The sequence below is a fragment of the Fulmarus glacialis genome, unplaced genomic scaffold (genome assembly GCF_000690835.1).
Source record: "Fulmarus glacialis isolate BGI_N327 unplaced genomic scaffold, ASM69083v1 scaffold7022, whole genome shotgun sequence".
Lineage (NCBI taxonomy): Eukaryota > Metazoa > Chordata > Aves > Procellariiformes > Procellariidae > Fulmarus > Fulmarus glacialis.
In genome coordinates, this window is record NW_009195866.1 from 27,931 (window position 1) to 54,457 (window position 26,527).

The 26,527-nt window shown below is 37.4% G+C and overlaps 1 protein-coding gene across 1 annotated transcript in view; it reads left to right on the forward strand.

The window, feature by feature from the left end:
* LOC104084400 (histone-lysine N-methyltransferase 2C-like) overlaps positions 1-26,527 on the forward strand; it is a gene marked incomplete at its 3' end in the record, with an annotated part of 117,587 nt that overhangs the window by 26,371 nt on the left and 64,689 nt on the right. Inside the window, 11 exon segments of the mRNA XM_009588230.1 lie at positions 625-787; positions 1,478-1,649; positions 3,444-3,558; positions 4,379-4,551; positions 5,297-5,457; positions 8,233-8,346; positions 10,073-10,812; positions 18,974-19,093; positions 21,528-21,644; positions 25,971-26,072; positions 26,252-26,356. Of these exon segments, the coding sequence (XP_009586525.1) occupies positions 688-787; positions 1,478-1,649; positions 3,444-3,558; positions 4,379-4,551; positions 5,297-5,457; positions 8,233-8,346; positions 10,073-10,812; positions 18,974-19,093; positions 21,528-21,644; positions 25,971-26,072; positions 26,252-26,356 (2,019 nt within the window).

Sequence of the window (26,527 nt, forward strand, 5' to 3'; positions counted from 1 at the left end):
TTATTTCTTCACAAATATGCTTATGGTCTGTAATAATAATTATGCTTATTTATGACTTCTCGAAGTTTGGTGGTGATATTTGTGTAGCCTTGAAGGAAGAGATGAGAAGAAAGTACTAGGTTATATAATGCATTATCATCCCAGAGAGAATTTTGTAATGTCAATAAGATTTTTGGTAGAACATGGTATTTCATTTCCATTTGCATTTCTGATAGCAGTGTCTGCAGTTTTACATTACAACTTACCGAGCTATGTGGTTTTTAGTTATAACCTATTGTCAGCATAGTGTGGTCTGCCTTTATTACTCAGAATAAGTCTCCAATCATCTTTACTGAAGGCATAGCTCAAGTAAGATAACATACAGAAGAAAAATGCTTTTCTGCGACAAGAAGAAGCTCGGTCATCAGAGTGCATTTAGAGTGGGTATTGTTAAACATTATAAGTTGGAAAGATCTGGGAGTGCCACTGAAAGACACAGTTGCAGCCACTAGTTTCCTTCTCCTCAGTATTTACTCCCTTCTGTGGTTGAGGTGTTTGTCTGTTAAATGAGGCTGGGGAACAGATCTGGCTGAAAAACAACAAGCAAAAATAGTTTTTGAACTATTTGTTATGTTTGTTTTTCAGCGATGTGCATATTGTAAGCACCTTGGAGCCACTATCAAATGCTGTGAAGAGAAATGTACCCAGATGTACCATTACCCCTGTGCTGCTGGAGCAGGCACATTTCAGGATTTCAGTAACTTGTCCCTCCTTTGTCCAGACCATATTGATCAGGCTCCTGAAAGATGTAAGTATGCAGTATTCAAATGACACAATTAGTACCAGGTTTTATGAAAAATGCACTATGCTAGGATCAGCTTAAGAGTGCATTTGCTTAGACCTATTTTCCCAGTTCACGTACCCAAGAATTCACGTATGTTCAGGTATGAGAAAGATGCAAGTTCATACTCTTCTGTTTTTAAAGACTGACAGTGGTGCACAGCAAAGTTAGTATTTTTCTTTTTTTTAATGACAGAACACGGGAAGGGTTTACTCATAAGGCTTGTCTTCCATCAGGTTTTAGTTCAAATCGATAGGCTTGCTTACTTGCCCTAACTCAAGTTAGAGCAACCATACTGCAAACACTTCAGCTAAATAATAGGTTTAGATCCATTAGGAGCTTTATTTTGTACTTGTTCCAAAGAAGAGTTGGTTCTAAAGCTCTCAGTTTTGTCTTGAGAATAAAACTGTTTATTTTGGTAAGACTTTATTAAGGTTTAAAATGAATGTACTCTTGTTAAGAGAAGATTAGTTAGGTATATCAGAAAACCAAATGAAAGGAGTAGTTACTAAGTATATTAATTAAATTTGAATTTCCTAAGAATGGTCAAGTTTTGTATACATAAGAACTACTAAAGAATTTTTTGGCTTCATTGGGTTCCTTGAATTGTTCATAACTTTGAATGAAATAATGGTTGAATAAATGATTTCTTTGTAGCAAAGGAAGAAGCAAATTGTGCAGTGTGCGACAGCCCTGGAGACCTTTTAGATCAACTTTTTTGTACTACCTGTGGCCAGCACTACCATGGGATGTGCCTGGACATACAAGTTACACCTTTAAAAAGAGCAGGTTGGCAGTGTCCTGATTGCAAAGTGTGCCAGAACTGCAAGTAAGTGAGACCTAAAGTACATGGAGGAGGACGGTGTGAGATTTATGTGCTGTGATTTTAAAACATCCATTTTATTAACTGTTCCTTTTTCCAAAAAGTGTAGATTATTTGCCCAGGTATATCTGTTATGATATTGTATTAAGTAGCTGAACAAACCCTTGTGTTTGGAACTGTCTTCTAAAAGAGCTGAGCTGGAACTCCTGCACATTATACCCCCAGAGCTGCCATTATCTTGACAGATTCTGGAGAGCAGCAAAACTGTCTGGCTTTTTCCTCCTTTTATACAGGAGGATTTTTCTCAAAATTTACCAAATCAAGAAATTAGTTTAATGTAGTGCTTTTACAGTCTGGGAACCTGTGCTCTTACTCAGCTGACGTTTCAGCTGTGCGTATACCACGTACTGGGTAGGTCCCCTGCTTTAGGCCCTCTTTTCTATTGCGTAGTATCTTTCAGAGGCAGTTAATAAGTCATTATGAAAACAAAAACATGGCTTAGCTGAGCAACGAAAAAAAGTGACTTGACTGACCTCGATTGAGTTGTTACACCAGACAAATACTGAGACAACGAAACAAAATTGTTGCGATATTATAAGGGTTCACTTAGAAAACTCTGACCGCTTGTACACTTGTTTTCATATAACCTAATCTGATGGACACTGCAGGGTTCTTCTGATTGCTTGTTTTGTTTTAAAGGGCTTACTAGAAAAGAAATAAGAGTTTTGTTCAGCTTTAGTCAGATCAGCTGGGACAGCATGAAGGAAAAAAGCCACTTCAGTACTGCCTCATGTACCTGGTCAGTCAGTGCTTTGCTGTTTTCCAAGCATTCGCTAGCATTCAAATTTACCCACTTTAAAAGAAGATTGTTCCCTGATCACATGCAGCTGATAACAAATGCCAGCAATGAAATCATAATAATGAAGTGCGTACTGGATAATTACAGTATTTGTTAACAAACCCTCTCTCTAGTGGAAAAGTAGAAGAAAATGTGATGTTTTCACACCTATTACTTTATGCAGTATGGCAGTTTTATGCCAGTGTTGAAGAATAGCATTTTAAGCATATCTCCATGCAAAGAGAGAGCATTTACTGTTTTTTAAAATATCGGGTCCCTCAAGGTAATGAAGTAGTATCTAGTATGTGTAATGCCATATATTGTTAAACTTTATCCAGGCAAATGTTGTTGCATACTTATTTAATGAATTAATTTATTTAAACTAAGGAAGAACACAATGCCTTTAGATATTACCAAACTATTTATCTTGCTCTCTGCAAATTTATTTTGTCACTGAAACTTGTGGTTGAGCTCTGTAATACGTGATTGTAGGAAAATTGAAATATCTTCCTTCAATGTTTGTCATATTGGTTGACATTGTAGGAGCTCTGGTAGTCAGAGGTGATGGCTCGGTTTTTCCTTTGGAAAAAATACAGTTAGACTGTTTATAGGAACAAGTACAGTTGCATGTTCTTTTCAGAAAGAAATAAAGTACGTATTTCAGATTTTGAACTGATTTCAGTACAGAAGGGCCATTAAATCTGCCTACACGTGTGTAAATGAAAGTGAGCCCATTTCTAAAAGTCTCAATGGTTGCACAGGCTCAGCACTTGTTAAAGTAAGCATAGTGGTCTTAATTCATTCTTAAATATGAATTTGAGGGCATTATCTTTGAAGCTATTTGTAAGTGGTATTCATATATTTTCATAGCTATGTGTCGTCCTTTTTAGACTTTTCATTAAATAGATTTTTTGTTACAGCTTGTTTAAATAATTTTTTTAACCACCTGTTACTTTTCTTAGACATTCTGGGGAAGACAACAAGATGCTGGTGTGTGATACATGCGACAAAGGCTATCATACTTTCTGTCTACAACCAGTTATGGACGCTGTACCAACAAATGGTTGGAAATGTAAAGTAAGTCGAAAGGTTTCAGAATAATTTCTTGTCATTATAGAGGCCCAAATTTTGTTATCCACGTTATGCTTTTCTAGGTGTATTGCGGACTGCTGTCACTGTGTGACATAACTTGTAGTTTCTGAAGGAATCCCATTTGTATTTAATCATGTGGCTCTACAGCTGCTCTGTGAGGCTAGCAGTCAATGTGGCTGAAGTCTATGTCGGACAGTTAATAAAGCCCCATAGGGGAAAAGAGAAGCGTAGGATCCAGGTGGAGTGGATAACCTTCACTTAATGACAGCTGCTCTTACGATCTAGTGTAAACTAAAATGTAAACTGAAACCTGTGCAGTAGTATATGTAATCTATACTTGAAGGCTCTTTATATTTAACTAATTCTGGCTTACTGGAATGGCAGTTCTGCAGCTAAGGGTTCCTTTGCATTTCAGGAGGGCAGGGTGAGTTTGTTGTTTTATCAGTAACTTTGTGAGTAAGTGTAAGTAATAACAAAAACACGATTTCAGCGTAACAAGGGAAGTCCCTGTACATGACATGTATGTAATGTCATAGTCAGCTTGTGGCAGTCATAAGACGACTGACATTAGGAATAAAACAGTTTGGTCTCATAAGAAATACTCTTTTCAAGTCAAGGAGTAGTGCAGGGAAACTCTTGCTGTTGCACAGGCTCTTCATGTTTGTCAGATCCTGGATAATTTATTAGTAATGTCAAGGACAGAAACTTTCTTTAATTTAATTCAAAACAGGAAAATGTCAGTTAATGGCAGTTTTGTCACATTGTGAAATATCATAATTAACAACTAAATTCTTGTGATCTCTAGAACTGTAGAGTATGTGCTGAGTGTGGCACGCGAACAAGTTGTCAGTGGCACCATAATTGTTTGGTATGTGACAGTTGTTACCAACAGCAAGACAACTTATCTTGTCCTTTCTGTGAAAAACTGTGCCTCCAAGACTTCCAGAAAGATATGTTGCATTGTCACATGTGCAAAAGGTAAGAATCCTAATTTTTGTTAAATTCGACTGAAATGCCTAAAGCTTATGGTGAGCTGTAATGACACTGATGTGTTTCTGTGAAGGATGTAGGCTGTGTTTGATGTACAGTGCTATTGTATCTTGTTGTGCAACATCTTCATCCTTCATCCCTAAATACAATGAACAATAATAGATAGTCTTATTTTAATCTCAGCAAATAAGTATTAACTGACAGTTACCTGAGGTATACAGAGAAATATGTGCTGCTGCTGCTGCTTCTTACATTGCATCTATTTTGTGAGTAAGCAGACGAGAAGAGTCATCATCCTAACTTTTACAGACTGTTGTATAAACGGGGTTGTTTGCAATGGTCTATTTTTGTTAAATTTTCAAGTAGGTGTTCTCTATTTAATTTTATGTGTTTTGCTATGCCAGTAGTTAAAAAAAAAAAAGCATTATTGGGAATCTTTTAAGAATGTAGGCTGTGTTTCATATTCAGTGCAACGTCTTGATATTGCTATACATGTTGTGGCATCCAGTTGGTTTTAGTGACAGTTTAGGTCTTCATGTTTAAATTTGTTCACTGCTTGACATACTGACGTATCATGCTTATTTCTCTAAAATTTTCCATAATAAAGCATTGGTTGCAATTTTTTATTTCTCCATAGGAATGGAAAACAGTGCTAATTTTTGATTTATTTTTTACTAGGATACTTTGTATTTTTATTATTAAAATCATAGTCACACTAAATTAATCTCCCCAGGTGGATTCACATAGAATGTGACAGATGTCCAGGTAGTGAATTGGAGTCTCAGTTGAAAGACTACATCTGCACTCTTTGTAAACAAGGAGAAGGGGATCAGACTCAGTCATGTGATGTAATGGACACTTCTGAACTCATTCCTGAACCTGACAGTGTAACAGGTAATCAAACATAATCTTTATATTTCCAAAATGCTAACATCAAATACAAATATCTGCAGCTGTCTCACTAAGTCTTTTGTGAACCACCCACAGATTTTCTACTCTGTGGAGTTCATCTATTTCTTCATTTAACAGCAGCTTCTCAAGCAATCCATGGGTGAGCTGTCTTCTCAATATGCTTTCTGGCTTCAAGATCCTGTATTAGAAACATGGGCAAGTAAGCACCTTAATGGTGGCTCTCAACCTTCCATCTCCAGCTTCCCAGCCTGTAGCTGGAAACTTCTCTAATTTTTTTTTTCATGTGGTACAATTCATAAATGTATTCGTTTGACAGCCTAACTGTTGTATTCATTTGTGCCTCACTACTAGGCACAAGCCAGCTTCTGGTAGATGTTCCTAGAGACATCCAGCTTTTCTGTTTTTCTCTTGCTACTTGTCAGTCTCATAGTGCCCATTCTCCTCACTATGTCCAGGTAGGACACAGCAGTGGAAGCTGGACTGTGTTCAAGGGACAGGTGTATTTCTTAGAATCATAGAATAGTTTGGATTGGAAGGGACCTTTAAAGGTCATCTAGTCCAACCCCCCTGCAGTGAGCAGGGACGTCTTCAACTAGATCAGGTTGCTCAGAGCCCCATCCAACCTGACCTTGAATGTTTCCAGGGATGGGGCATCTACCACCTCTCTGGGCAACCTGTTCCAGTGTTTCACCACCATTCTAGTGTTTCACCACGAAACAGCTTTTAATCAAGTGTCCTTTTTCAAAACGATATATGATTAGTCATCCTGTTTCTGAGAGATTCTTGTCTAAATGGACAAAGCAAGCAAAAGGTAGAAAGGGAAGTTGCAGAAAAGTGTAAAGTATTTTTTTAAAAATTACTCAGTAACAGTAAGGAAAGCACAGAGGGGAACTTGGATCTGTGAATCTGAGTCCAGCGGGTCATCCACAAGACCTGTGTAATGAACTCGTAACTGAATGCCTTTGTGTATTTCACACCGCGCGCTCTGTTGGATAGCACCTACTCTCATGCAGGCTCAATTTCTTGAGAGAAGTACAGTTGTGGTTAAATTTGGAAGCAAGGTAAAGTCTGATAGAAGGAGGCGATTGTCCCACTCTACACTGCTTTGATGTAGGTATGGAAATAACAGTATCTAAGAGATTAAGTCATGGACCAAATCTCTGTTAGGCATAAGTATCTCTGTTCTAAAAAGCCCGATAATTTTTGACTGGAAGGGGGAAGTATTGGACTACAACAAAACTCTAATTTTTGTGTGTTCAAACTGATGTTTTATGTAAACAAGTAGTTCTCTTTGATGTTAGCCTGTACTTGTAAGTGCATACCTTTTGTGAGCAGCAAAGAAATGATGAAAAAGATGGTTCTGGGGCAAGGGCAGTGGCAGCAGGTAAATGTATGTAGATGAGCAGAAGAACTCTGTAAGTGAACATGTGCACTGAGTTAGGAAAAAGTGGCAACTGCAGCCTTTGAAGATCATTTCCATTCTGAAAGGTTAGTGGAGGCTATTGGACTCTCAGGCAGTGTATTTAGAACATTTAGGAATATGTCCAAGTAATAACCAAAACTTACACTGGAAAAACTCCCCATCTTCTTCTGAAAATGCTTTTGAATAAGTAGCAGGTTTATTTGAAAGTTTTAAGTAATACTTCTGTTAGGATTTCTAGCTAGTAGAAGCATTGGCAAGCATACTCTTCTCCCCAAGGACGAACAGGACTGTCATCTCAACTACTAGGAGTAATCTGGAGCTATTACATCAGTACAGTCATGCAGCGTTTTATACCCAGGAGAGCACTTTTGTACATTAAAATGAGATTTGGAGCCAATCTTAATGATCATTTCCTCAAAGTTAAAATATCACTTTAAAGTTGGCAGAGTCTGAGAGCAGTTTTTAGGTGCTAAAAGTAGCATCACCTAATAGTTCCTGGCTTTTTGAACTTCAAAGAGACTTTCCTGAACAGAAAGTTATATTCGTTTGACTTTTTTTGTGCTAACATCCGTGGAGGATCAGTTCCTTTTGCGTTAACACTTACTATATACTTTGTTTTTCCTGCTCCTACTTTGTCTAGTGCATTTTAATGAATTTCCTTAACTGAAAAAGCTTTTACACCAGGAAAAAAGTAAGTATTTCCTGTTTCTGTGCTCTGTAACGATACTGTCAGCAACAGAAGCAGCCAGTAATGCCTTTACCATGCAAATTCCTTTATTTAACATGGGAAACTCAGAGATTAAGGTATCCTAGTTCTAAAGTGGCAAAACTTATTTTTCATGTTGTTGAACAGGTAGGTTGAAAGTCAGTGATCACTATCAAGTGCTGATAGTAGATGGAACCTCTTATCTATGCCATAAGCTACTGTAGTATTTGTATAAAAATCTGAAGCCTTCATGCTACAAGTTCTGTTGAATTTAGCAGACCGAAATTCGAGAAAAGACCTTTGGTATTGCTCAGATAATGCAGAATTCTGTGACTATGCGTAAATTAAATTTTCACAATTAGGTGTATATAATTGCTTTACTGACATTTTTTACTATCTGAAATGTATAAAATAGCTTCAGTGTTAATGAGAAAAAGGCTCTTAACGTTTAAGGAGTACTATATAGTCTCCCTAACCTTCTTGTTGACCTGATTTGTCCGAACTCCTATCGTATCGTTAAATATCATTCTCTTTAGCCAAAAAGTCAAACAGCGACAGCAACTACTGATGCCAAAGTAATAGAATAAACATCGTATCAGTATTGGTAACTTCTTTGCCTCTCCTTAAGCTTGTACAGATGAAATGGAAATGGAAAGTGGTGGAGAGGATGTGACATTTCAGGAGCAACCCGTTACTGGTGATGGCCCTGGTCAAGAATCAGCTGTTGGATGCGTCACAGACGGTAAGAAAGAGTTTTGCAGCCTGAGAAAATGCCAGTACTGAACCCTTCAGAACTCTATTCCATTCATAAGGTTTGAGGTACTTTATAAATTTAAGAGGAAGAAGTGCCTGGAAAGCAGTAGGAGACAAATTGCATCAGTTCTACTATCTGAACTCTCAGGCAAGAGTATTAACTTTTTTTGCTGAAGAAGTGTTTTATTGAAGGTAAAGATAGTCTTCAGAATATTTATGTAGGAGAAAATTGTTCTACTTGTTTGGTGGGACTGGCTTTCTCCAAAAGCTGGAAATATAGTTAAATGCTTTTGTATGCTGGAAGTTTATAGTAAAAAGCACTATTTGTTGCTATTTAAACACAGTCGCTCACACTTTCTCTTCGAGCCTTTTTTGTTTGTAGCTGCAAATGACTGGATGGGATTAATTTCTCCCAGTGTGTTTTGGGGCATACTGTAGAACTTCTTTCCAGTTTATGTGCTTTGTGGTTGTAACTCCACAAGTATCTTTGATTAAGGATTTCTTCTTCTCTTTTTTCCCCTTGTAAATAAAAGATAGTTTGTTTAATAAACAAATGTACTCATCCAGACAGGGTGTGCTGCAGTAGCTAATGATTTATGTTCTGGGAATAAACGCATCTTACCAATCACACATGAAGTGCCAGCCAAAGAAAAGGATACAAATAGAATGGTTTCTGGGTCAAGTCCTCTAAATGTGTTAGTGACCAATATCAATGGCAAAGAACTTCCCAGTATGTCCCATCCACCTCCAGCCAATGTTGGAGGATGGTTGCTCTCAGGGCAATCAAGAAACCTACATTTAAAGCCAAAGCAAAAAAATATCTTGCGGATTAGCTGTGATCACTCTGTTACGCATCACAGCCTGTGGTATAAGGGCCATGATTTAAAACTACCAGTGAAGACACATTCATAATAAAATGCTAGGCATTGAACTGTAGTGGTTGAGGAGTTTGTAGCAGTGTGAATTTAAGAGGAGTGCAAGTGTAATAGAAAGTAAGTGGCCTGTGAGAGACTCGGGGTCCATCAAAAGAAGGTATGAAAAGCCAAATTCAGAGCAAAGAATGTGGTTCTCCATGGAATGGATACAAGACTCTGGAACTCCTTGATGAAGAAAGTTGTGGATAAAGGTGCTTGATTTGGTTCAAGGGGAGGGTGGACAAATATTTTTGAAAGAAATCCATGCAAAATTAGTAAATTAAAAACCAGCATCAACTGTTTTCGTTTCAGGTGATTTCCTAAAGTCTGAAAGAGCGCTAGGAGGGAAATGGTTTTTATTTGTTCTTGTCCTGTTCTTCTTAGCTGTCTGCTTTTTGGAAGTGTTGGGACAGTTGCTTAAAATACATTATTTATGCTAGCATATATCTTCAATACGCAGAAATGAAAAAGAAGCTACTTTTAGCTGCCTACCTGGAAGTGTGTCTTCAGATTCCTCAAAAATTAATCTTGGGTCTACTTTCTTGTGATTTACTCTGCTGTATTTCTAGGGAAGAAAAGTAATGATCAAACAGTGGGAATATATACTAAAGACATAGACTACTATAGACATAGGTACAAAGAAAGGTATTTATGAAGTATATTTTAAATTACATATTAAATTCACTTAAGTAAAGTGATATGTACTTGGTGTACTTGATGTGTACCAAGTATGCTTGTTGACCGGTATACCTGTGTAAGTTTTTCTTTTTTGCACTGAGCCTTTAATATGGTTGTGCTTAGTTACAGGCATATCACCAGAAGAAAAGACCACAGAACTGGAAACAGAAGTCTCTGTTGAAATCAATTCAGCTGAAATGGAAATGTCTCCTAAAAAGACACCAGCACCTGGTGACAGTCAGACTGAGAAAATGATGGAAGTGATGGAAAGTGTTCAAGCTGTAGTACAGCAGGAGTTAGACAAACAAGTGGAAGAGACACAGCTGCCACAGGGTGGTGTAGAGGTATCAGAAGTATCCACAGTAGACTCTCGGTCATTGTCTTCAGTACCCGAGACCATAACTGTGACGCCAGAAATACAGGAGACTGAAAGTAAAGGAGATGTTTGTATCCCTGTAGAACAACAACTGGAAATAATAAAAGTGCAAAAAGATGTAGAAAAAGGAGAAACCCATGAAAAGTCAGAAACGCCAGCTCTTCTAGAAGTAGAAACTACTTCTGCAAATGAAGGTGTTGCAAATAGTTCACCAGTTGGAGACAAACCCATAAAATCACCAGCTGAGACTTACCCCTCACTTCCCCCATCAGTTAGTATAAACAAGACAAATGTGTCTTCCTCGCCAGATGTTTCATTAGACTTGCATTCTGCACGAGATGTACAGCAGAGTCAGCCCCCACCATTGCCTTCCACTGCTGGAAGTGCTCTCCCAACGACTTACATATCAGTCACTCCAAAAATTGGCATGGGAAAACCAGCCATCACCAAACGCAAGTTTTCTCCAGGAAGACCCAGATCAAGACAGGTAAGCATGTAGAGTATTTCATTATATATTTATGAAGCACATAGTTCAAATTTCAGTATAATGCATCAAATTCACCTATCTTTTAGAATGTAGTATGCGTTTATTCTCCTAAGTGAACGTGTAGTTTATTTCTTCCAGAAAGTAATTTCATGTTAAATAATTGAAAGGCCAGACATCATAAAGGTTCTTTAGTGAGAATTAAAGTTTCTTTCAGCTCATGCTTAGAGCAAAATAAAAGAAAATTTGTTGTATTTTTAGTAGTGTTGCAAATAATTTGATGGTTTTGTTACATTAACAAATACCACGTAAGAACTGTCTGGTACAAATCATTGTGGTTTGACTAGGTTTAAATTAGGTAGGCAAAAAGAATCCTCAAGTCTATTGCCTTCTGCAACATCTTGCTCTCTACTTGAATCGCATAGTTGTGGTTCATCAATGGTTCATCAATCTGTAGGATTTATTTTGTGTTTGCAAAATTCTACACATAAAGTATGTCAGAGTGACAAATTAATGTTTCATTTCTATTCTCATCACAATTTGTTTTTAGTTTTTGGGACTTCTAAGTTGATGATTTCATGCTTTTCTGAACTTAGTGTTAAAAAAGCCTTTTATATATTGCACAATTCTTTCCATTTTTACATGTTACCTAAGGGCTCAAAATTCTTGGTTCTTGAGAAAAGGTGTAAGATGGTGTTCTGAAAGAGTTAAAAGTATATAATAAAGGCATCAAACATAATATAAGAAATAAAATTTGGAAGATTTTAGAGTATCTCTGGGGCTTTTTTTACCTTCATATACAAGCACGTATCAAAATTTTTCTTAATACTCTGTACTGTCTTAAAAATTAAATTTCTTTTCTCAGTTTATCATGCAAGTTGAAAAGGGGTGGAGTTCTTAGGCATCTAAAAAGAATTCAGGTGTTCTGTTGGGCAAGTTTATTTGTCTTCTTTTGTGTTCCAGTAAGACTTTTATTTATTTTTCTGTGCAATTTGCATCTGCTCTGCATTGGACCCAGCACCACGATACTGGTAATAAAATTAGTTAACCGCCAGAGAACCCATTGAGGAAAACATGAAGGCTGACCCCAACTGTAAATGCCTGTAGCAGAATAGATAAGTTACAGGTAGCTGCTTTCCTTTTGAGCAAGATGTAATTAGACAAATCCACAACGGGTAAAGCACCTGTTTAAATGTTTCAGCCTTTGGATTGCACACAGAAATTGGTTTAGGTTTGGTTTTGTTTTTTTTTTTTAATTACTATTTTTGCTGTAAACATTCAGGTTTTTTAAAGAATTTTGTACTTTTCCAAACTGAGAGTTGTGGATAGGAGCAGAAACCTCTGAATAGATTTGATTGTCAAAGAACACCTTGCATTTTTATCTAATTGTTCTCAATTTATGTCATCTTAAAAAGTGCACTTGTGATTTTTTTTGTTAATATTTGTTGCAGTTCTCCGGAGAAAAAGTGCTACATTTTTCTCATATTTGTGCCAGCAGCCCTATATATGACTTTCTTTATAATTAACTCATTATGTATGATTTTAGAAACTGATTCACAAATTGGCAAAAGAAAGAAGAAGCCTCGTAGCTGTAACCGTAATCTCCCTTCTGATGCTCTCTCTTGCCTGCCGTCAGTGCTCTCCAGACACTTAGGTGTGCCAGGGTCTGGTTTGGTTTGCTGTTACATGACGATTCTTTGGGGCAGGTTTGAAGGCAAGTAAGCAGGTTTTCACCAGGTATAAACCCAAAGAATTAAGACCTTTTGTTTCTTTGTGTCATACTCTACAGGCATTTCAAAATGGATGTTTTCTTCCAATTCTGGCTTAGGGAACGCATCATATTGGGCAGGTGTTGGCAGCTGAGAAAAGTGCTGCTTTCTGCCATTACGTCTTATTTTCCGTGCCAAGTGTGCCCTCACCACTGAAGAAGGGACATAAACTTAATTTAAAACATTTTAGCCTAGCACAGTGTTTCAGTGCTTGTCTGTCCGAAGACGATCACATTGATCCAAAACAAGTAAAAAGTGGGGAAAACAATTCTGGAGGAAAAAATGCTTCTATGAAGTTATAGGTAAAGCAGTTCGGAATAAAACAGGTCATGTGTGGTTCTTCTCTGGGTGTCACTAAAGAGGAATTTTGCCTTCTCAAAAGCAGGTTAATTTTAGGGGCTTGAGGTCTGCTGCTTTCTGTTTAAAAAATAACACATAATGCTGTTGTGTCGCTTTGTGTCAGGACCTAGGTTATGCGATACAAATGTTACCTTGCAGCTGGATGAGTTCTTAGCAGCATGTCTTAGAGGGCAGTGAGGTGAGAGAGGAAAGTTACACAAATGGGATTGGGTTATTTTTATTGATTAAGAGGTTGTGGCTCCTGTACTTGGTGAAGCTAACATTGGCTCCACAGCTGCTTTCTTTTGTTGCACAAAGGAACTGCCATTGCAGAACTAGTTGCTTGTCCAGGACTGCACAGGTTTAAAACAGATACTTCATAAAGAGTTTAATTACTCTGTGGACCCCGAAGAGAAGCCAGCATTAGCCAGTTTTCACAGATGGCAATATTCTTCACTTTCGCCTAGAAGATTTAAATCTTCTAATATGTAGTTTACCTTGTTGGAATGTCCTGGTCCTGTTTTAAAAAAAAAAAAAAAAATCCGTTGCAATGGGTTTATGGAACTTCATAGGAAGAAGAAAAGGAAAAAAAATTCTCTGGATCCTGAATATATTGCTCCTCAATTTTGTAAGACACATGCTTCACTGGGTCAGGGGAATCCATGTAAAGGAACAGTTTCTGATTTGGATTTGTTTTCATTGAATTTAATGTATTGTGCTGGGCAGTAGAATGATTATCCCTTTCTTCAAAATCTATTAATAAAATTGCTAATAAAATATATTTGAATATCAGTTTCACTATTGAATACAAAGTTAGGCACAATCTGAAGTGATTTCCTGTATTGGATCTTAGTAGTTTGCATTTGTAATAGGCTTTAGTGGTATGTCTGCAGCACCGCTACATCATTTCTATTTTGAAAGAACTAAACCCCATCTCACAAACCATGAAGACAATATTCTGCTTATAAAGGCTTCATGAGTCCCTTCCAGGGCTGCACTATCAGTATTGCTGTCATCACCACCCCTCTCCCCCCTAGCATTTTTGCAGGCATCACTACTTTGGTTAGAAACAACAGGAGAAAATCCATCTTCTAAACAAAAGGGAAGCTATGTATAAATCAATATGTAGGTACAGTTACACTGATAAGAATTGCTTTTGCTGGTACAAGCTTATTCCACTTCAGAGAATGTGTTTTTTCTGTGTCAGCATAAGAACTCCTATCAGTAAGGTGCACTTCTACTAACAGTGTTTGTTAGGATAGCATATTATCCATACCTTCAGCTACAGGTAAGCTTTAAATCTGCATCCAGCCCAGTGAGAGGACCCTCTATCTGCCAGGCTTAGCATTTCACTTGACTTCGCATGGGTTTTGGTCCATGGGCTGGCTCTATTCTGTTTCTGTTATCCTACTCCATAATGGAGCCAAATTGGTTTTTACATATATCCAAAATCTAGTTGTTCGTAGATCAGAGATACTCGCTAGTAGCTGCCAGCGTGATAAAGTTTTTACAGTGCTGTCTTCAGAGTTGTGTCTGTATAGTGTCTTCTCCATGGAATATGCAGATTCTCCACCCTTGCCTACAAACTGCAAATTTATGCCGGGGGCAGGACCTCTCTTTGATCTTTTTCGTATTTCTTTTTTCTGAAGTAGTAGTCTTAAAAGAAGTTATCATGTAAGTTTATTAATGACTAATCTGGCATACATCTAGTTTGAAAGAAATCTTCATAAGGAAAATGGGTATTTTTTTCTGTGGAGGTATACTTTTGGGTATATCAAATATATATATATTGGGTATATCAAATTGAACAAATTTGAAATAGTTATTTTTGCAACAGCACTGTGTGCTGTGCGTAATATGAAGCCAGTAAATGGAGGGCATTACAACATATGTGGCATTGTAAGACTGGTAGGCAAAGAGGTGAGAATGGTCTGTAGAACAGTATTGAATAGAAAATAATAACCCACTACTGTTTTTGTTTTATCGTAAGTATTATTTTAGAATGCGTTCCATGGAAAATACTGTGATTAGAGGTATTTAATTTTCATCAGGAAGATATCAGTGATCACTGTTATTCAGCTCACTACATATTTTTAGGTGCTGTAAGAGGTTTTTCTAAAATGACACTGATTTTTCTAAAATGACACATTTTTTCAGTGATGGGTTCGGGTGTATGTCCATTCTTGGGTATTACGGCTTTTTTGCTGTCTTCAATTACATGGTACCACTAAGTATGTTGTTGAAAAAGATACAGAAAAAAAAAAAAGAACAAAAAGGGCCTTTTCCAAGGATTAGGGGTTTTTGCGGTTTTTATGGGTTTTTTTATGAGGGGAGCTATATTTTGAACAGATTAAATTTTGTTCACAACCCTAAAATTACATCAAATATTAAAATGCAAATCCAGGTTTGTGCATTTGTGATTGCAGTAGATTTCATAAAGCATTAAGCAGCTAAACACAGTCAGTGGTAATTTAGTGAGATCTCCTGACCCTTGCTGACATTGGGTTTCCTTTTGTTATAATTTACTTGCAGCTGTGTTGTTCAATTTCAAGGACTCAAGAATATGATGGAGAATTAGAACTTCCTGTTTCTGTCACAGTACATAATTATTGCCGTGGTTCTGATGTAAATGAACTGAATAGAACTTTCTCTTCAGTGTTGTGTGGTAATAGGCATTAATTAAAAGCCAAAATATAATTAATGCATCTCTTTGATGCAATTCATTTGTTCGTAGTATCGTGAAAGTGTATGTTTTTAATTAAGTTTATCTGACCAAGAATTCAAATGTTTCTGATCTATAATAAAACTTGGATTAAATTTCCAATTTAATTCTTAACAATATGGTTTATGAATCATAGACAATTCATTTTGTTTTGCAAGACCGAATATTTCATATTCAGATTTAATATTCTATTAGCTTTTTAATCATTTGAATATACTTAATCACTGGAGAGGTGATCTTCTTAAAAGGAAAATAATTTTGTATGTCCCAAATAAGAGTAGGTAGTTTTAGTTGTTAATTATTTTCAGTGTGGTTGAGATAAGGTTGACCCTTAGCCAGCTTGTTGCCTCCCTTATAGATTGATGTAAAGGTTGTTTCTATGATACATAGATTTTCTTTGTGTTGCTATACAGATTTTTAAGAACAGTTACTTGCTATGCATTATGAATTTTAGAAATATAGGGAAGTTGTAACTAAATTTCAATGATAGATTTAACTTTATCCTGCTAAAACGGAACATTCTTTGGTATTACAAATATGGCTACCATAGTAAAGTTAAATTTCCTATTGCCACAAACCTGCTGATGTAGTTGCTAACTAGTGTGACAGTGCTTAGTAAAAACATGAGATTTTGACAGAGAACTGATTAATAAACTGCAGTGCTCTTATATAACAACATCAGACTTCAGTCTTGCCATTTCTGCCTGGTGGAAGTTGCTGAGGGCTCGAGGAGTGGGATTCACCCAACCGCAGATATCTGCAGCATTAAAGATCTGCTGTAGTCACCTTGAGGTTCCCATTAGAGTCGCTGGAGAGAAGTAGGGGCATGTAGGGTGAGACTAATCTGACACCTTCCATCCCATGCGGTGAGTTGCCTTCTGCAAGCACCTTTTTCCTTTTGCGGACCACACCGGGAGCCCAGGGTGGTTCAGCACAGGTAGAGTGTGATGTGTGTTTCAGAGGAGTCACCCTAGGAATGTGTTTGGGCAGGTGTATCAAACTCCGTTTCTGTGGAAGTTTGCTTGCTTTCTTTCTTCCTGTTTCTGACGTGGTGTGGTTGTGCCCATGTTATGTCATGAATATTATGCCCTTATGTCCTGGATGTGAACAAGGACGCCCGTCCATCTCTAGGTTTGCAGGTGCAGAAGGTTTCTGCTCAACACTATTCCCCTGTTAGAGGTTGTTGATCCTTTTGATCTGCCGAGTTGTCTGCGTGATGACCATCTAACTGAAGTCAGGCAAAAACCAGGGTTAGCAAAATCCTGCAGTGTAAACTGTTTAATCAAACATACTCATTTAACCCAAGGGCAGGTGGGCAGTTGCTGGCACTAGCAGTTCAGCTGGAGTATTTTTTGGAAGCACCTTGGCAGAGGGAGGACAATGATGGGAAATTGAAACACAGAGAAAATCTTCTGACCACTAAGCAGTTTGTAGGTTGTGTGTCTAAGTATCCCCTTGTGTGAACAAAATTGGTGGGGTTTTTTTGGGGGGTTTTGTTTGTTTGTGGGTTGTTTTTGTTGTTTTGGTTTTTTGTTTTTTTTTTTTTCCAGTGCTGTATTTTCCATATTCCCTTTCCCATGCAGGCATAGCTAAACTTCTAGAAAGCAGATTTATACTGAATATCACTGTGTCCACACTGTGGGTTATACCACTTGGATGATGTTGGTGTTTTTAAAATGCAACTGTTATGCGTAATTAGGCTTTTAGGTCACTGACAAACTTTTTCTTTTGGATCTATTGTGCCCTTTGAATACTGAGCTATCTGAGCAACAGTAGGTTACTGTCTACCCAGCTCTGCAAGCAGAAAGTGTCATATGAGCTTTTCCTCATCTGCTCGAGGGTAAGCGAGATGTTGACTCATACTCACCTTCATCAGCAGATTGAGCTAACCTGGCTGTGCCTTACATGGATTAGGGAGGTCTTGCCCGTGATCCTTCTGGCCTGAAATCAGTTGAGGGGTAGCCCTATTTTCAGTCAGTGCAGCTGTTAGCAAAATACTTATTTACAGTCTGAGATGAATATATGTTTTGATGAGTTGTTGATTCCAAAGAAACTGTTTCCCACATATTCTTGATGGAGAGCATTTAATTTCAGGAAAAAAAACCACATTTTGCAAAGCTGTCTCATTTTTCTTAATCGTTATTATTGTATAGACCAGTATTCAAAGGCGTAAATGTGTTTGGGCTTGCCTGTGTGAGCAGTTATGCATGTGTGAGTAGTTGGGACTATTAGTATGCATGAGGTTATTCCGTATCATCCGTGTGATTCTACTGCTGAATGTCATTCTCGAGAAGGTAAACCTATACTTTTCACCTCTGTTACTTCTTATCTTGGTATTCATTATTTCTTACTCTCACAAACTTAGAATTAGGAAAATGTATTATCCTTTAAGTATTCTAATTTGTAAATTTAGAATGAAGTTAGTTATTTTGATGGCTATCTCCTGCTGTCTTTAGTCAGGGTTCGATGAAGTCTTCCACAGATTTTAATGTGTATGAGGAACTTAAGCGTTTTTTTTTCCCTTGTCCATCTTAGCACTGTCGTCTTGTTTTGCCATACTTCTTGTGACAGAGTTATACAATATCTCACCATGATGGGAACTATATAAATAGGGACAATAATCAATTGGTTAAGAAGAATTTGTAGGTACACCATATGGATGTATGTTATTACATGTATATAATAACGTATTAAAATTTGATACCACAGCGTAACATGAGAACACTGGGGTGAAAAAACCTTAGTAGTGGGGTTTTATAATGGCTTATTTGTGGCAAACTTGCAGGAAAGAGGTACTTTGTTAATTACCATGGCTGTTTTTCTTTCCTTTTCTTTTTTTTAATAGTTTATTTATATTCCTTTTGTTTCACGTGCTTCTCAGACTAGTTGTTGTGATTGTCAGTAGTTAAGACTCAAAAGTCAACTAAGGCCATCTGTTCTTTCAAAATGTGATTTGAGGTGTAAAAGAGGATGTTACCATCTCCAACTGTTGTCTCCGTTTGATGCAATAAAATTTAGGGATATACGATTGCTTGCTTTCAATTTGTATTATGCTGTGTTTATAAAACTCATTTTGTTGTACTTAACCACCAGTTTGAGGTTAATATTTGTTTTAGTGTATGTTTCAATGAGAACCTAAAAATTTCCCGCCTTCCTCTCACTCAGTGAACTAATTAACTACTTAACGTCGAAATGCCTATGCCTGCATGTGCTTTGCTTTTCAGATTTTTTTTTGTTGCTTGCTTTTTCCTTTTTTTTTCTTTTTTTTTCTTTTTTTTTTTTTTTTTATGTTGCGAAGTTTTATACATCTATTTTCTCACCTACCATATCCTAGGGGGCTTGGAGTACCAATAATACAGTCAGCCCACCTTCCTGGTCCCCAGACATTTCAGAAGGTCGGGACATTTTTAAATCCAGACAGCTTCCTGGCAGTGCCATTTGGAGCATCAAAGTGGTAAATAATTTGAATTTATTTTCATGTATCCATTGCTATTTTTCTGCTGTAGAGACTAGTGATGAAATTCTGTATCTTACAACTGAATTAATCTTCCACTGTATTACTGTTTAAGGCCTTTAAAACTTACTGAAACTCTGGAGCTTTCAGGTTAAAAAATTTATGCTTTCCAGAGTGCACAGTATGATGGCATTGCCCTGATTTTCAGTGGCAAAGAATAGCTTGTATTACCAATTTTTTCTGTGTGTTTAGTACTTCACTTTTTGTGGTTGGCTATATGTAGCTGTCAAAATAAATTACCTGAGAAGGAAAATGTCCTTAAGACTGGCAGTAAGGTAAGCCAGGCACAGAAAGGAGCAGAGATCTGAAGGGTGGCCTGAATTTGTTGCTGTGGAGAAATCTTTCGGAGTGGATTCAAAGTGACATCGTTTTTAGCTTATGGGGGAATAAATAACAGCTTTCCTACCTGATTAGATGGACCAAAGCTGGTATCCACAGTGATGTTTACCATTAAAAACACCTGAAGAAACTAAGTGGAATTATTATTTTTAAATAAAGGCAAAAAAGCTAAATGATGAAACTCTGACAAATAGCTATAGCTTCCCAATGATTTATTTTCATCTCACTTTAACTTTCATGCTAATTTTATTTTAATTTGACATTAGCTTAGCTTTTGCTGCTTCAAGCATTAATTTTCAGCTTAATATTCAGCATTAACATTGATACAAGTATGTGCTTATTCCTCTTACTAGTTGTGTGAAAATAACAATACTGATACCTAGTCTGAAACAGACAAAATAAGAAACATACCAGAAGAGTTTACATCTTAAAAAACTGACGCTTGTATGTCCTGTGTGTGCATATGTATTAACTCCTTATATATGTAAGGGCCACATTTTTTGTTTCACCTTAGCACATATAAATACTTCAGCCATCAGTATCATCCTTCCTTTCACTTCCTAAAATAGCATTGCGTTACATTATCTCGTTGGGTAAGAGTAAGTTGATTTAATTTCTCTTTCCATTAATGGATGGATGTTAATAAAATTTCAACATTGGGATGCTTGGATTCTCCCTTTAATTATGACCATAAAGTTCTATATCTTCTCTGAAACAGGAGTTGGCATATTTGAAAAATACTGTTGGTAATATTGAGCCCATAGTGCTGCTTTCCATCCAGGGAACTCCTGTCTCCCTCAATAGAGACTGTTCATGTCTGTTGGCGACACCGTCCCCAAGGAGCTTTGTGGTTCCGTCAACATTGTTTTATTGAGCAAATGTTCTGTCTTGGTATTAAAAGTAGATTCCAGCAACCGTTTGGATACAGACACCGTATCTAGATACTTTGTGGATGGAGTCAGGCTGTATGAGGAGCCGAGATTTTTCACAAATTTGAAATGCAATAAATAATCTCATTGCTTATTTCATAGTGGGAAAGGTGCTTATTTGATACCATAATTATCGTGATTTAACAGCTCAGAGGCTCTGAAACATGTTGTAAAGGTGTCTCACATACCAGCCAGAAATGAGGGACATTGTCAATACGTTCTTTTTCTATCTGGAAAAATATTAAGGAGGATTAGGGATCTCTTTGTGTTTAGTTCATTTTGAAATTTTAAAAAAAAAATCATGAAATTCAAACTAAATCACAGTATTAATACCAGGTAATTATTATTAAAAACATACTTGCTTTTCCACAGTTAATTGTAGTTGAACATCCTGTGAATACTCCAGAGCACACACTACTGCAACTGTACGTCTGCATCTAAAATAAGGAAGGGGGAAAAAGAAGCTGTCTAAAAATAAGTGGATATTTTGTAAGAAAAGCATCATATTATGGGAAGTGTTGATCTGAGTGTAATTGATACAGTGAATATAAAATGCTCTCTCTGCATCTGCTGAATTAAGAGAGTTTGGTGGAAGCCAGCTCCTGCTTCGCTTTGGGAGCAGGATTGGGTCCTAATAAATTCCAGTGTTCACTTGATTATTCATAGCGTAAGAAAAGCATCTATGATTGCAAGTAATCAAGTGTCCAGACCCTATTCAGAAGTCCCATGACCGTCTGAGCTGACTGTTTAAAAAGAAAAGACGAATCATAGAATAGAGGATATTTATTTTGGATACTTCACAACTGTAGAAAAAAATTACATTTCCGTATTTCCAGTTATTCCTGAGCAGAAAATAAACATTTCTGGTTTTGGCTGCTTTTTCACTGGTGATAAAGGTGATCATATTATGTCATGTAAGTAGCTAAAGGTATTTCACAGTGATTTATGCAGTGACTTAATGACTATGGCCTAGTGTGCTCATATTCACTTGAAATCATAGGGTGGTTTTTTACTTATGTTTTTCCCTAGATGCATTGAACAAGTTTGAATCCCCTGTAATAAAAGAACTTCAGGTTGCATTTAAATTGTTATCTTATATTGAATAGGGCCGTGGATCAGGATTCCCAGGGAAGCGGAGGCCACGTGGTGCAGGTCTTTCAGGAAGAGGTGGCAGAGGTAGATCAAAACTGAAAAATGGAGTTGGGACTGTAGTCATTCCAGGGGTAAGAACATTTATTTTTAAGTCATATTGCAGTCTGTTAATGTAACATAATTTTATTCAGCTATAATTCTTGTATTAAAAAACTGCATAAAACCAAAGAGCACTAAAAAGCAGAGGTATTTGATAAAGTATGACTATTACCAAGTGTTTGTGATGAAGAACTAGAGCACTGTAGCTTAATGGACCTGAAGCAATTTTATGCTGCTCTTGCTACTTAAAGGGACAACTGTTGGGAGTCTTAGACTACTTCTTCCATTTCCTTGGGTGGAAAACACGCTAGGTAAAGGCAGCGCTCACTGGAACACCACAGAAGGGGAGAGAGCAAGGCTTGCACATAAGAATGTAACAGCAGCTGTAGCAGATCAGACCAGAGGTTGTTCTACCCCAGGGAACCAAAAGTGAGTGCTGGGGGAAGAGTGCAGAAACAGAAGAGGCTTAGAGAAGGAGACACTTCAACAGTTCGTGCCTTGGGGACTTGCTGAACAGGAGGTGGTATCTTTGTCTTGGGCAGCCTGTGTTGGAGCTTTCTTTCATGAATTTGTTTTTCACTTCTAAAAGCTTTTGGAAACCACGTTAACCTTTTTTAGTTCTACAGCTCATCAGCCTGCTGTTTTAAATTGCTGCCTGCTGGTTTCATTGCCTGCTCCTTAGTGCTCTTACAGAAGAGACAGTGGAGAGTTGTTTTCTGTTCACCTCCTCCATCCGTGCTACTCAGTTTCTATAGATCTCCATCATTTCTCCTCCTTCTCCTTCCACTCTTTCATTGCTAGTCTGGAGAATCCCAGTATTTTGAGTTGTTCCTTGTATGGAAGCTATTCCATATTTTTGATCATACTTGTCAGTTGTTTTGTCATGTTCATTTTTTTACTTTTTGGACTTTTATCTGCCTTTTTGTAGCCCAGCACTCAGCTTTATGAAGTTCTCGTGCACAGCTGTCTTTCGGTTTTTATTACTCTGAATATCTCAATACTGTTGGCAAGCTTTGTCACCTTGCTCCTTGCTTGATTTTTCAGATTGCACACGAGTGTGTTGAACAGTCTGTTAGCAGACATCCCTATCAGATTTCCACTAGTGTTATTCTCCCACATAGAAAACTGATAATTTATTCTACTCTTTATTTCATGTCTTGTGTCAATATAGGGACCATGCCTCTAATTCTGTGTCAGTTTACCTTTTTTTAAGGAGCATTGGTGAAGGACTTTGCCAAAAGAATTTGTTAAGGAAGTTATGTCAGATTTCCCTGTCCCCAGGCTTGTAGACTCCTTCAGAGAGCTCTGATAGATGCTGATTTACCATAATTAAAGCTTCCTTGACTCTTTGACAAAATATAATATATATCAATGTGTCTGCAAGTTCTCTGTTATGATCAAATGTGAGATATTCTGTACGCTACCCAACTTCCCCCCAGAAACCTTTGAGAAAATGGTAGTTACATTTGCCACCTCCCATTCCTACATCACTGAGGTGATTCTAAGCAAGTTATTGCTCACTGCAATTGATAGCTAAGCTATTTCATACTTGAAGTCCTTTTAAAACTCTTAGATCTTACACAGTCCTGGTCTGCTCCATGTAAGAAGAGGGATTTTGGTATGAAAAACTGTTGGAAATCTGGACTGCAAAAAATGCATAGTTTTTTTTCCTGCTATGGACTTGGCTTCTTTGAACACTCCTTTTAAAGTTTGATTATCAGTCAGCCGTGCAGATTTTGAGAGGCATCCTGTTCCTCATGTTCAGAGAAGCACTTACTCATTTTTATGTCTTTATGAAGTAATTCCTCAGACTCTCTTTAGAGCTGCTTTTTTGTGTTCTTACATACAATCTGTTTGAGTTTATACAGCATTGTGCCACTTGCTGCCTATATAATAATTTCTTGGAATACTCTGGTATTTGTGATCTGCGAAAGGAGCAAACACCTCTATCATTGTTCCCTTTTAAAGCTTTGGATGGTCAAGATTTGAGAGCAAATATGTAATTTTAAACATGTAGGTCAAGCTAGCCATAGGTACCTTATTGAATTGGAGGCATTCACAGAATTATCTCATCCTCAGTACAGGAAGGACATGGACCTGTTGGAGCGTGTCCAGAGGAGGGCTATAAAAATGATCAGGGGGCAGAACACCTCTCCTGTGAGGAAAGGCTGAGAGTTGGAGTTGTTTAGCCTGGAGAAGAGAGGGCTTCAGGGAGACCTTATTGCAGCCTTTCAGTACTTAAAGGGGCCGTATAAGAAAGATGGGGACAGACTTTTTAGTAGGGCTTGTAGCGACAGAACAAGGAGTGTAATGGTTTTAAACTAAGAGAGGGTAGATTTAGGTTGGACATAAGGAAGAAACTCTTTACGATGAGGGTGGTGAAACACTGGAGCAAGTTGCCCAGAGAGGTGGTAGATGCCTCATCCTTGGCAACATTCAAGGTCAGGTTGGACGGGGCTCTGAGCAACCTGATCTGGTTGAAGATGTCCCTTGTCCACGGCAGGGGGGTTGGACTAGATGACCTTTAAAGGTCCCTTCCAGCCCAGACTACTCTATGATTCTATGATTCTGTGTTACAAAGCACAAATTTGTACTTCAAGGGAAGCTGGGTCTTATAGAACAAACTCTTAAAAATTTTTGTAGCTGAACAGAGGATATCGAGTTAGGTAAATTGCTATAAATACAAAATGGACATCACTCTCCACAATTTCCTACAGAAATTTGATCCTGTGACTCGTCAAGTAAATGGCAGCTTCAGAGTTCTAGAGCAGAGATTGTGGCTGTCTTGTGATAGACTAGATGAAGGTAGCAATACCAAGAGACCAGCCTTGTGCCAGATCAGTGTTTGAAATGGGAGTATTTTCAGCCCCTTTGCGCAAACTGGTTCTTGCTCAGCATGGGATCATGGCCAGTGGACAACCACACAAATTTGGAAATATCTTGGTATATCTTGGGAGTAGGGAAGAAGGCGGCTACAGGTTAACCCAAGCTGGGTCTTGGCTGGCATTAAGCAAGCATCAAAATTGCAGTGATTCAATCCTTCAAATTCTGCTCCAAGGACTTAGTGGAACCTGTGGAAATACATGCGAGCAAAAAGCTCTCCGTCAACGTATCAAGAGGTGTTTTGGGTGTTTTTTGGTTAATTAGTTAGTTACAGCTGCAGTGCTCTCAACCATACAGTAATTAAATAGCAATATACTCCCTTTTTAGCTGTTTCTCAGTAAACACTGATTTTCAGCAACAGTGTATCAGAAGGATTCCTGTAGCTGTTGTAACGGTATTTACATTTGTCTCTAGAGTGATGTTTGGATTTGTAAAATATTTAAATTACTATTTAAACAAAACTAACTGTGTAAGACTTAAACGGTATTTAAAATAATCCACATTTATAAAATTAAAACAGCTGGTAAAACAAAGTTACATTTCCCTATCATGCATTTGTTCTTTTATATAGAACTGTGTGCTCTTACCTTCCAAACTTCCATGGCTGCTACTGGTTCAGAGAGTAAATAGTTAGGCCTGTTAATTTAAATTCATGGATAGCAAATTCTGCATGTCAAGATTTGCATGAAAGTCGGAAAACAAAGTCTTTTTCTTCGTTTTCTTCCTGAGATGCTATATGTACACGTATACACTGAATTAATAAAGGGCAGGTTGGAGTAACAATCGCTTGATCAAAAGGAGAACGACTGACTGCCGTAAGAGCTTATGGATTGAGATCAAAACAGCCGTTTCAAGTTCGGTTCAAGTTTTTATGGGCAAGATAGATAAGCCTCATAAAGAAACTGCTTACAGAGAGTATCTTAACTCTAGAAACTTTAGAACTCTTGCTTGTTCCTCTAACATACTTGAAACATTAGCTAAACCACTTTTTAGGCAATACGGGACAAATTCCATTTCTGCAATTGCTCTTTGAATTAATACTCAAAAGTATGTTGCTGCAATTAACTTTTTGATGAGAAGAACTTCAGTGTTTATATGTTGGTCACAGCATGACTGGTCACAGTCTACTTAGTGATTTTTTGTTTGTTTGTTTTAGACTACCTTTTTCCTTCAATTTCCATTTTAAAGTGCAATGGGGTAATGTGTAAAGGGCAACAAAGGAGAGGAAGAGAATGTGTCTGTAAAACTGAAATAGTGATGATGCTTGCACTGATGTGAAAATGTGAATTAATATAGTAATTTCTGATGAAGGTAGCTTTTTATGAAAGTTCATACTGTATGAATAAATATTTGCAAAGCTTGTATTCTCTGGTACTATTAAAAAATTAACACATTTAGAAAATAAGTTTCATCTTCTCTCATGTCTTAGAAGATGTGTTGTGCTTGCTATTTATGTGGTGTGGTTTTTTTAATAGGTCACAACTATGGATATTTCATCTAACAAAGATGAGGAAGAAAACTCGATGCATAATACAGTTGTCCTCTTTTCTAACAGTGACAAGTTCACTCTCCATCAGGTTAGGATAATAGTTATTATGCTTTCATTTTGTTTCTCTGCTTTTAATTAGAAAAGAGTAAATGAATGTCCTTGTTAGGAGTTAAATTATACAGCAAGCTAGTTGGACTTTACAGTTACATGTTTTCAGAATTTAGTGTCTGGCATGTGTTGAAAATCTGCTTTTTTCTGTCATTTCAGGATATGTGCGTAGTTTGTGGGAGTTTTGGCCAAGGTGCTGAGGGCAGGTTGCTTGCCTGTTCTCAATGTGGTCAGTGTTACCATCCATACTGTGTCAGTATTAAGGTGAGTGCTTTTGTTACATAAAAAAATTACTTGATTACACTTTTTTCATATTGTGTTTTAATAGCACTATGCTGCCTTTGGTTTTGTGGTAATTAGGGGAGTCATTAACTTGTTAGATGTTCATCAGCTAATGTGACCATTATTTGTATGCGACTTGTGAAAGACTTTAAT